Raw genomic sequence first — 12,505 nt, 5'->3', positions numbered from 1 at the left:
ATTTTATGTCTAGCTGAAATGCTCCTTGGGCGCCACCTTCTTGCCGCATCTGGCCTCTCTTTCTTCTTCCTTAAACACACACACACACACACACATTTGTGCTCATTTCTACACAAGGATTGACTCTTTGTGAGGGCTCCCCGAGTCATAACCTCCCCTCCCACTCTTCCTCTCTTCCTTTCCACCCCCCTTCTCTCTCTCTCTCTCTCTCTCTCTCTCTCTCTCTCTCTCTCTCTCTCCTCCCTCTCTCTCCCCTCCTTCACTCCCTCAACCTGCACTCAGACAGTTGTGCTTAAACTTTCCCATCACTGCGCTGGTCCACAGCCTCCTCTATAACAGGCTGGAGCACAGCCTCAGGCACCAGAATAAGAGACACTGCCTTGCTCAGATCACCTGGAGAACACACACTCACACACACAACTCACATCACATCACATAGCCTCTGGAGTCCTGGCTGATTAACTGTAAATGAGTTCAGTGGAGATAAGAAGAGAGAAGACGAGGAGTTTGTTTGTTTGTTTTTTGTCTTTTTTTTAAGGAAGTGACACATTTTGGAGAGTTGATTTGGTGAAATTTAAATATTTCCTCAACGAAAAGAAGACATCAACATCTGGGGGTCAGTGCTTGATTGGTGCTTGGCTGGTGGTTGGTTTGATTTCATAGCAGCCTGGACACTGAACTTTGTCAGTCTGAGAGGGCAGAAGCAAGAGGCCAGTCTGAGCAAAAGACATTGCTGTTGGGAGAGTAAGTTCTGTGTGTGTGTGTGTGTGTGTGTGTGTGCTGTCTCTCAGCTGACTTGGGTTTTGCAAAGTTTTGTTGTGGCCCAGAGAACTTGCTGGAATTCTTTTTTTTTTTTTTTTCTGTAGCATGATGAACTGGTTCGAGTTAAAATGCTTCCCTGTAGCCTTTCAGTCTTTCCTCCTCAACTCATTCTTATAAGCCAGTGCAGGGCAGGAAAACAGGACCGTAATTTATTTTGTGGTTTTAAAAGAAATTCTTCCATTGTCTGTTTGCATTTATACACCAAATATAGCAACACAATGAACAACCATCGGCAGAAGTTACATTTCCGTTTACCATGCCAAGTTTACAGATGATTCAGATACTGAGAAATGATGTGTTCTCCAGCACGTGGGCTCGGATCTTTATCTAATGAGTGTGTGTGTGTGTGTTTATGCTTTTTGTGTGTGTGTGTGTGTGTGTGTGTGTTATTTTTTTGTAGATTGCAAGGATGTTGTGTTCAAGGAGGATTCTGCAGCAGTGGTGTTTGGCTGTGTTTTTATTGTGTTCTCCCGTACCCCACTACGGCAGGCCCCTCGACGCCCTCAGCAACAGAATGTAAGTCACTGTCAATGCAACTTTAACATTTGATGCTAATAACTTTAAAATGCCATTATGTGTGTGTGTGTGTGTGTGTGTGTGTGTGTGTGTGTGTGTGTGTGTGTGTGTGTGTGTGAGAGAGAGAAGGGGGAATGCTTCAATCTTTAGGTGTCCATGAAAAACCAACTCATAAATAAATAAATAAATAAATAAATAAATAAATAGCTGTTGTTTGTTTTATGTAATGCAACTTCTGCCCCTCTTACTTACTTCTCTCACCTGTCGAACAGTAGGAGAGTGAGGTGGGTGGCTGTACCAGGCTGGAAAATGTGCTCATTTGGAGATCGTGCTAGGAGTTGTTTTCATTGCTAGCGCCCACCTGAGTGTTTACTTAGAGGGGGGTGAACGCTCACTCTGATGGAGCGCTCTGACACCCTCCACCTCTCCACCTTTCCCGCGTCTCAGATCACTGCCTCTTCAGCTTGTTGGGCTGTGACTCAATTTCGTACTGTGCCAGTTGCCTGCTCTGCTGCCATCCGCTTCTCCGGGCAGCCTACCCTCGGCCTGTGCCACAAGGGGCTCGCTGTCTGATAGAGAGGGGGCTTACAGAGAGGAGAGGAAGGCATAGCAGAGGTGAACAGTAAGAGAGAGAGAGAGAGAGAGAGAGTGCTGATGCTGGACTAGGCGGCGACCCAAGCTAAACGCACTCTCCTGCTGGAGTACATTATGCCAAGCCGAGTAAATGTGCTTTCATGTCCGGCGAAACCCTGACCAGGGCCCAGGATGCAAAACATAGTTCTGGAGAGCCATTTGCTTTGGAAAGCTAATCTCCCATAATGCTCCTGCCTTGTAGTGGTTTAACCTTCCAATCAGCTTTTAATGAAGCATTAGAGAGAAACAGAATGAGGGTGTGTGACAGTGTGTATATGTCATGATTCATGTATTTCGGGAAAACCTATGTGTGTGTGTGTTACAGAGACAGAGAGAGCTGTTTGTCTTTGAGTGAGCTCTTCAGTCATCCTGTTTTCTTGAGTTCTGCTCAATGACATTACAAGCAGTACAGACACATTTCCTTTCATTGTAAAGACATGTGCCTGTGTATTTTTGCAAAACGCTACGGCCGACTTTGTGCATGAAGGAGCAGAGACACACACTTGGACTGTGCGTCTGCTGTCTAGAAATCCGCCGTGTGCTCTGACTGAGCTCGTTTTCATAGTTTTAACATTACAGGGAGGATCTGATGGAGCTGTCGTGTAGATGCAGGATCGAGCTCTGGGATGATTCATATGTCTCTGTGTGTGTGTGTGTGTGTGTGTGTGTGTGTGTGTGTGTGTGTGTGTGTGTGTGTGGTCTCTACTCCCATATAAGCAAGTTCCAAGCGTGTTTGTTTGTTGGTGGTGGAAGGTGGTGACTGGTTGTTGGATGAAACCACGGGTTTGGCTGTTTGTTCACAGCTCTGTTTAATGATGTGTGTCTCGTCGCCAAAGGCTGCGATGCGTCATTATACCTTTGACCTCGGAATAGTCAGACTTTTCTCGTTACTCTGCCACCTACACTGACTGAGTGGACTATTTTTTTTAAAGGAAAACACTCCATAAACAGTCCCTGCCAGATCTATTAATCAGCAGTAATCACTGGCAGGACAATAAAAACCTTTTTTTTTAATATATATCTGATGGATACATGTATTTAGCAAAGGTCAGAACTCGTACTAATACTAATGCAGTCTTATCCAATTTTAGTCCTCTTAATAATCTCTAAGAGTCTAAACTCTCACTGGAGGAAAGGATATTAAAGTATCATGTAGAGGCAGCTGGATCCAAACAGCACAGGTCTTTCATCAGGATCCATTCAAGATCTTTTTTTATCTTTGTAGGAACTCGCAAAACATACAAAAGGGCGTTTACTGTATATAACAAGTTTATGCTGACAAGCCGGTGGAGTTGACAATCTGCCATTGAGCACAATGCCTCCTACTGAAGTTTAAACTGGCCGTGTCCCAAGTCAGCCAGAGAAGATCAAACACATATGCGGTAGAAAGATTTCTGAAAGTGCACGCGTTACATTACAGGGCCAATTACAAGGCACTCCTACTCATGCTCTGTTTTTTAAAACAACACAGATAAACATCTTCACATCTTCAGGTGGACCTTTTTCCTCCAGCTACCTCACTTTCTATCTCTCCTATCTGAGCTAACTATTCATAGTTTAAAAACAAAATGGTAGATTATTTATTCAAATATGTTTCACAGGAAATATTCATAAGCACATAAATATAGGCCTAGATATTCCAGTTGAATCAGGGCTAAAGCACACTTGTATAATTAACAGTTATTGCATGAAATCAAGTCATACATGAGCTGATAGCCAACAACGCGTGTAGCGCTGAGTTGACTGTAAGCCATTTACGATGAGATTGAGCAGAATAAGTGTTTCATTCTATCCACATTCACTGGATTTTGAGAAACAGAGCATTTTTTTTTTTGCAAATTCGATAAATAAAAACTTCATACACAATGTCCGACAAAATCATTTCCACTTAGAATGTAAACAAACCGGTGAAATGACAGTAGCAATTTGTGAAAAATGCTATAATAATAATTCTTGAAAAATAATTTTTAAAAAAAGATACGATCTTACCATCAAAATCTTTTATTCCATATTTTGTTGCTTTTTTTTGTATTTTGGGGGGTTTTGTCTTCGAGTAGAGTTTTTATTTCGTTCTCAGTTGGTTCAGCAACACACTCTGCCATTTTGTTTTTCTCTACTCGTGGTATATGAGCTGATAGCCTAGTAGTAGAGTAGCCAATCAGAGCACGCGATTGCTCATATCCAGTGAATGTGGATAGAATACATCAGTATGTAATGTGCACTTCACCTGCTGTACGATAAGAAAATCAAAATAAACCTCTGAGCAATTACTTTCAGACAATCTAAAGGACCAAAATGTCTCTGGATAAGGGCATCCGCTAAATACTGTAAATGTAAACGTATTCAAGATTCATTTTTAAAACCTGTTCCCTATAATTCAGCTGCATGGTGTATGGAAAACCCGAATTCAGAAATGTTTTCCTTATTTCTAATGCACTGAAGTTACAATTTTTTTTTAATAGCTGCTCATGAGAAATAATGAAGTACTGGTCATTTATTTGGCATTTTCTCCTCTGAGCTGACTCAGACCCATGTTCTCAATAAATTGATCATGATGGCATGAGAGCAATGCATTACCAGCTGACTCTGTGCCTTGAGACTTCAGCATGTAGTGGAGCCTTCTTTCAATCCTGTTTTCCATGTCCTCCGTACAGTATCCAAAATGGTACTGGATTTATTTTTTTTATTTATTCTTTTTTTTTTTTAGATATTTTTAGTCCAGACCATGTACCATCTCATTCATATCTCCTTTTACCTTTACTATGTAGGTCAGACAAAAGCAAAAATATTCAGTTTGCATCATATGCCAAAGCTGTGCACAAATATTCTTCATCATATCAGTCTACAATACGTACAATAAAACATAGCAACATATCTGGCTTAAGGTGATGGTTGCGTATTTTCAGTCTTTTGTGTAATGTGTAATGCAATGCTCGTGTTCATGCTCAGGGCCGTCTGAATCCAAGATTAAGAACAAGGGCGTCTCGTGTGTGTGTGTGTGTGTGTGTGTGTGTGTGTGTGTGTGTGTGTGTGTGTGCATACTAACATTCAGTTTCTACCCTTTGACTTGTCACTTTATTCCCATCATTTAAACACACAGAGCAACTAGATTTTGGCTTTTATAAAGTAGTGGTTAAAGCTTTCAGGAAAGTTCTCTCTCATAAACTATTTAGGACACGTGTTAGCAATGATAAACTGTTTTTTCCAAAGAAAGGGAAACTCATCTAAAAACTCCTGACGAATCATTCTCTACAAAATCAGTTGAACAGATCGGTGGGGAAAATAGCAATATTTACGCCTTACTCCGTAGGGTCTGTACTGATTTTTTTATAGCTCAGAGCATGAAGGACAGACGTAGCCTGCAGTGTACTGTATAGACAGTGTGTACCATGTGTACGTGTGAAAATGCAAAAGGGCCAGAACTGAAATTGATTCCCAAACATGGATTAAATACGGCTGCGGAAACAAATTATTTCACACTGGTGTTGGTTTGAATAGACTGTGTAGGGAATATGGAGCCACTCAGGATTCACTCGTCCGCATTGGTGGAAGCTTATATATGAATGTCATGAGACCAAAAAAAAAAAAAAAGACTGAACACATATAGAAGAATGACAGAGACAGTGTTTGTTTCTTTTGGACTGTGCTCAGACATGACTGAAATTGACCTAATATGACCAGTCCATTCATCACTTTTAATATTTCACTTATTACTTTACTGCCACCTAGTGGTAACTGAAACCTGTACTTGCCAGCTCCTACTCAGCTGCAGGAGAGCGGGGTCAGACCCACCGCCGCTTTCTCTTGAGCAAAAGAGTGAATATTTTGAAATAGTCCTGAATTATGCTTTACTTTGGCACATTGAAAGCACCAGCTCTGTGATATGTGTAATTGTTTCAAGACATTTGGACCATGTGCCCAGTATCCAAAAGTGCAGACGATAGCAGAGGGCTTTTTCAACTCCAGAAACAATTGTCAGTGGTACAGGCACATGGACTTATGAATTGTTTTGTTGACGCAATTAGAGCATTAATTAGAATTAATGCTGAACATGTTTAGGCTGTGTGTCAATATTTTAATATAATCATGTTTCCTCTAAGGAGAGAAAGTAGTGTGATTATTGGCTTTTGCCGTTGTGCAGGAATGCACAGCTCGAGACAGCTCTGATGTACTATGTTTAAAACTCAGGGTTCACTATGTGTCTCAAAACAGTTAAAAACCTCTACACCCCCAGCAGGTCGTTCAACAGCACAGAGCGTTATTTGAATGCGTTTCACATCATCACTCTGTGATTTATTATGGTTAGATGAAGGGCTCTGGAACTGTTGAGTCTTTTGGGGAAAGGCTGAACAAGGCCCAAGGCCAAGGACCAAGTTTCACAAAGCCGAAATGAGGACAGAGCCGATTTGGCACAGCGTTGATCCTCAGTGTGGATTCGAGTTAAATTGCACCATGTTGTGGGTTGGATTATGATTATTATGATTATGATTATGATTAAAACCAGACACACACACAGCATTTGCCTACATGTCATGGATCACTGCAATATAAATGCATGTAGAGTTGCATACAAAACCAAAATAATGATGATATAATTCATATTATAGTTGTTATATACTTCATCTATTACATATTTAAATAATATTGGCTGGCTTTTCTTTGTGGTATATCAGATATATTCCATTCAGCTAGCATGATATTGAACTCGTCTTCGACTCGTTCAATATCATGCTTGCTGAATGGAATATACCTGATATGCCACAAAAAAAAGCCAGCCAATATTATTATTATTATTATTATTATTATTATAATACATTCCTTTCAGGTGTTCAATGTGTCTTTCTCTTTCAAAATTCTCTCAAAATCTTCCGTATTTAACAAAGCAAACCTGGTGTCCATGTTTGTTTACAAATTGTCACAGTCGCTCGCTAGCACGGAAGTTTTACGTCTCCGACGTGTGCCGTCATGTTGTCTTGACAACCATACAATATTGTAAACCATATTCAACGCTCATTCTCCATTGGGTAGAGTGACGTAATACACATAGGATAAGTGATATGCTAACAATATTGCATGCTATCAAACAAATGAATGAAACCCGCTGGAAGGGAACAGAACACGTTTTTAGTCCATCGAAAAAGTGTTCTGTATGTATAATAATGTACATAATGGCATATCATTTTGGCCTGAGCATAATAAGGTGTCCCTGTACTTCTGTCTTTTATTTAAACTCACACCTGCTCTCAGGAGGATCTTTACTTGAGGTGAAAGTAAGATATATTGAGTTTTGGGCCGAGTCAAGCAGTGTTGCTTTATCCTAAGAAGTTATTTCATCTCTAACCTCTCTCTCTCTCTCTCTCTCTCTCTCTCTCTCTCTATCAGGAAGCGGTCAGTGACGCATGCCCAGCTGATGCATGACAAGGGTCGAACGCTGCAGGACTTCAAGCGGCGCATGTGGCTGCAGGAGTTGCTGCATGAAGTGCATACAGCTGAGCTCCGTGAAGTGCAACAGCGTGGCGGAGTCAGCGGCGGAGGTGGGGCTATCAGTGTCGGAGTTCCCATGGGTGCAGGCATGGGGATCAGTTTGAGCCCAGGCACAGCTAACCCTAAGCCCGCTGGTGGCACCAAGAACCTGCCAGTCAGCTTCAACCCAGAAGACGAGGAGGGCACTAACCTACCGCAAGAGACCAACAAGTCACAGATATACAAAGATGGAGCACCCAAGGCTGGGATGAAGAAGAAGAAGAAAGGAAAAGCAGGAAAACGGAGGGAAGGAGAGAAGAGGAAACGGCGAACCCGTTCACTGGACAGGCTGGTGGTTATCGAACCAGACAACGGCTTCCACATGGAGCAGCGAATACACACGGCCCAGCAAGCAGTGGTGCACTAGAACACTGTCAGCCTCTGACAACGGTAAAGCAACCTCACCTTAACATTTCTCATAATAGCACTGTGTCTACATCACTGATCATCATTATAGTCATTATTTATGGAAATAATGATCTGTGTGTCTTTCTTTCTGTGTGTATGCTTCCTATTATAAGATTACAATGAGCCAAATATAAGATTATGAAATGTTTCTAGACATTTGTTACTTTAAGCTTTAAATTTCCTTTTTCTACTGAAAGAATATAAAGAATTTATAAATAAATTCTTCAAATACACAAAATTATCTGCCCATGTAACAAAAACATTTCCAGCTTGAAATTACTACAAATTAGTTGTCTAGAAATAGGTTTACTAATCTTCTATTAGCTAAATTTGACTATCTTCAAGGTATTTCTACTTGCTAAGATGCCAAATAAGAGAAGCGGCTCATGTGGCAGTGACTAAAATCGTCATTTTACTTTTTGCTGTCACTTTGAAGTCACATTAATACATTTATGTAATCTTGTTACTCTTAAAAATGTAAAAAGATGATGGCAGATGTCATTTGCAGTTTAAAAGGTTACCTTTTTACATTGTTTTAATGCCAAGGGCATAAGGGTTCATGTAGGTAAAATTATTTTTATTCATGAATTTCATTTGATTTAATTCATTTAAATGATTAATTGTGTTAATTGTAGTGTAGTATAAAGTCAAATGGGTCATTTGAGTGCAATTACAGCTACTTTTGGGAATCGGTGTTGGTTTCTGGAGTTTCCTTGAGGTCAACATCATCCATCCATATGCGCGTACGCACACACACACTTTGGCAATAGTTCTTCACTTCCATTTCCATGCTTCCGTTCGGAGGAACTGCACACTGTTTGATGCTGAGTGGACGGCTCAGGATCAGTCTGGTTTTTCATGACTCCTTTGCATAATTGCAAACACCTGCAACACAGATTCCCTTGAAAAATCTACTCGAGTTATAAATCGCCAATGTACCAATCACATACACACCTACAACAAAAAATATCTGCAAGCAGAAATCACCCAAACTCTGTCAGGGATCAGTAAGGGAATTATTGTGATATAAATAGCTGACGGATTGTGTCTCTGAAGCTGACCTGCTCTCTTTCTGTTTTGTTTTTCAGATTCATAAGGACATTATACATGGACACCAAAATGCTCATGTTGCAGTATTCACTGTAATGGTGATAGTCAGAAGAGTTGATAGCGAAAAAAAATATTTATTTTATGTAAATATTCTCAATTAGTGATAAACAAATATAATAAAGATAATGATGAAACATTATCCCATTGCTCTGTGGGGCTATAGATTTTGATCTTTGTGAATACTTTGCTTTATTCTTTTTTTTTCTTGTTTATATATATACTATACCAAATATCAATGTCAGATTTGCAGTAATTTATTTTGTTTGAATGGTGTATTTATTTTGTAAAGGTATCAAGGTGCTGCTGACCTTTTATATTTTTGTACCATAATGCACTTTAGATATATAAATATAAATCTATATACAAGTAATGCCATTAATTGATTTATTTTGTGGTTATTTGAATGAAGAAAATGTCAGCCCTCTTTTTTTTAAGCCATTATTTCTCTGTTTAATTGTTTGTCTTCTTGCTTTGGCATTCATTTGTTTTGTTTTTTTAATTTGTTTGTTTTTGTCGTTTACTGTTTCAGTTTTGTTTTTATTCATTTTCTTTGCTGCTGACCTGGATGTCATAAATGTCATCCACAGATTCAGTCCTAAAGAACACTAATGTATATGATTTATTTTCATTTACACAGTACAAGTTGTACATAAACAGCACACACGCTCTTCACTGAACTCATGTTCCTTGGCACTTGCACTGACTAAACAATCCTGTATTGAATGGATTAAACATCTGACAGTCACCACGCATTGCTCTGAGTCCTCTGTGTGTGTGTGTGTGTGTGTGTGTGTGTGTGTGTGTGTGTGTGTGTGTGTGCGCGCAGTCTAGCCATAAAATGAACAGCAGGGAATTTACAATTCTCTTCTTCAAATGTGATCATTTGTATCCACATAAAGCATGAGATTTTTACCTTATGCATACACATACTTATGAAAACACTATGTGTGCATGAGAGCACTTTAGGTCTGAGGAAGAAATGCTAGCAAAAATATTTACTACCAATGCCTACTTTGCTTCACTGAATGAACATATTTCAAGCTGTTTAAAAATCCAAGTAAACTACTAAAATAAACTTTACACTACTAAACACACTATAAAGTAAAAAATAATAATTATTATAAATAAATAAATAAATAAACCTTTTACCAACTTAATCAGGTTGAAAATGGACAGATTATCAAGTAGTAAGGATAAACAGAGATAAGTGCAAACTGAAGATCCAATCTCATGTTACAGTTCTGCCTTTTATCCCCCATCCCTCCAGACTGCTTGTCTCTATCACTGTCTCAAGCCGCATGAAAGTATGTGCTTGAGAAAGCAAAGTGGGTGTGTGTGAGAAGTGAAGTGGAAAGAAAAGTTTGTGTGAGGTGAATGGACCCCACGACCCTGTGAAATCAGTGTAGGTGTATTAAGTACTGCGTAGAATCAATACAGAGCATCATTATACTACTTTTTCATGCATCATTAACTCATATACATATACACACGTTTGCACAAGGCTTGGGTCCTCAGATACACTACACAACCAAAAGTTTGTGGACACCTGACCATGCGCCACTCTTCTGTGAAGTCTCATTATCTCTAGCCGCTTTATCCTGTTCTACAGGGTCGCAGGCAAGCTGGAGCCTATCCCAGCTGACTACGGGCGAAAGGCGGGGTACACCCTGGACAAGTTGCCAGGTCATCACAGGGCTGACACATAGACAACCATTCACACTCACATTCACACCTACGGTCAATTTAGAGTCACCAGTTAACCTAACCTGCATGTCTTTGGACTGTGGGGGAAACCGGAGCACCCGGAGGAAACCCACACGGACACAGGGAGAACATGCAAACTCCGCACAGAAAGGCCCTCGCCGGCCATGGGGCTTGAACCCGGACCTTCTTGCTGTGAGGCGACAGCGCTAACCACTACACCACCGTGCCGCCCCTTCTGTGAAGTCTTTCCACTAAATTTTGGAGAGTGGCTGTGGGGATTTCAGATCCTTCAGCTACAAGAACATTAGTGAGGTCACTGATGTTGGGTGAGGAGGCCTGGGGTGCAGTCGGTATTCCAGTTGATGCCAAAGGTGTTTAGTGAGGCTGAGGTCAGGGCTTTGTGCAGGACACTCAAGTTCTTCCACTCCAACCTTAACACACCATGTCTTAATGAAGCTCACTTTGTGCACGGGTGCATTGTCATGATGGAACAGGTCTGGGTCTCTTAGTTCCAGTGAAGGGAAATCGTAATGCTACAGCATACAAAGACATCCTGCTTCCAACCTTATGGTAACAGTCTGGGGAAGAAACACATATGGGTGTGATGGGCAGGTGTCCACATACTTTTGGCTATAGTGTGCAGTATATGCAATGACTTGATTTGATTCATTTAACCATTAATGGTTTATTATAAGCTTCTAACTGGCACTCAAACAAATCAGGACTTTTAATGACCGCTTGCCAGGATCATCATTGTATCTTGTCATGCCACTGCTGTATCCATGGGTGAGCAGTGTTGTTTGCTTCCATCAGGTCTTGGTTGGAGCATGTAATTGTACATGTAGTACTTGTAGTACAATCCCCAGTGGGCATCTACAGAAGATGTGGTACATAGTCTGTAATATCTCACTACAGGGACTCTCAGCACTGGTGATGAATCCCCACTTACAGAGATTGTCTCTAGTTTTGCCCACTTTTGCTCTTGCTCTATTTAGGGTTACCCAGTGTTTTCTAGTGAAGGTTGTTCCACTGGGCAGGCTTTTACTGAGGCTTGACATGGCCGCACTGGGTGAGCAGTGGTCACTCTCCCTCCACTTTTCCAATCTATAGGCTGTGGACTGTGTTCGCTCCAGGCCTTCCACTACTATGAAGCTTTTATGATATTGTAATCATTGTCTTACTTCCTGGTGACCGTAAAGTGGGTGTCTGGGGTCGTTTTAACGACAGCTTGTATGACATTACCACCTGCAGTATCTCCTACTAAATGGAGGGAAAAGGCTTCTCTCAAAGTTTTTCTCACTATTCACTGGTACTTCAGGGCTATGTAAAAGTCACACATGGCAGTGAAGCACTCTGATTTTTACAGGATCCTGAACGCAGCAATAAGATCCTAGTATTATACAACCCGAAATCAGAAAAGGTTAAGATGGTATGGAAAATGCAAATAAAAAAAGAAAGAAGTGATTTCTAAATGTACTTTGACTTGTATTTTATTGCAGATAGTATGAACCCAAGATATTTCATGTTTTGTCTGGTCAACTTCATTTCATTTGTTAATATACATCCATTCCTGCATTTCAGGCAACACATTCCAAATAAAGTTGGAACAGGGGCAATTTTGGGGATAGCAATGAGGTAAAACAATGATGTGATGTGAAACAGGTTATGTCAACAGGTGACTGTAATCATGATTTTGTACAAAATCAGTATCCAGGAAAGGCCTAGTCTTTGAGGGGAAAAGATGGGCTGAGGATCTCCAGTTTGTCAACAAATGAGTAAGAAAATTAAT

At 40.5% G+C, this 12,505-nt stretch overlaps 1 protein-coding gene across 1 annotated transcript; it reads left to right on the top strand.

Annotated features, from left to right (window-relative positions):
- Nucleotides 1-324: 324 nt before the first annotated feature.
- Nucleotides 325-9,229, top strand: pthlha (parathyroid hormone-like hormone a). Its single transcript, XM_060907999.1, has 4 exons — nucleotides 325-744; nucleotides 1,223-1,338; nucleotides 7,354-7,884; nucleotides 8,991-9,229. The coding sequence occupies exons 2-3, from the start codon at nucleotides 1,232-1,234 to the stop codon at nucleotides 7,859-7,861; spliced, it is 615 nt and encodes a 204-aa protein (XP_060763982.1). The 5' UTR covers nucleotides 325-744; nucleotides 1,223-1,231; the 3' UTR covers nucleotides 7,862-7,884; nucleotides 8,991-9,229.
- Nucleotides 9,230-12,505: the final 3,276 nt, after the last annotated feature.

The sequence above is a fragment of the Neoarius graeffei genome, chromosome 2, assembly GCF_027579695.1.
Source record: "Neoarius graeffei isolate fNeoGra1 chromosome 2, fNeoGra1.pri, whole genome shotgun sequence".
Classification (NCBI taxonomy): domain Eukaryota; kingdom Metazoa; phylum Chordata; class Actinopteri; order Siluriformes; family Ariidae; genus Neoarius; species Neoarius graeffei.
The sequence above is the reverse complement of the archived record's forward strand: the minus strand, read 5'-3'. Positions and strand labels throughout refer to the sequence as shown.

Excerpts from the sequence above, each read along its gene's own strand:
- pthlha (XM_060907999.1), top strand. The coding sequence starts at position 1,232 with ATGTTGTGTTCAAGGAGGATTCTGCAGCAGTGGTGTTTGGCTGTGTTT. Across the intron at positions 1,339-7,353 it reads GACGCCCTCAGCAACAGAAT|GAAGCGGTCAGTGACGCATG; the intron begins GTAAGTCACTGT and ends TCTCTCTATCAG.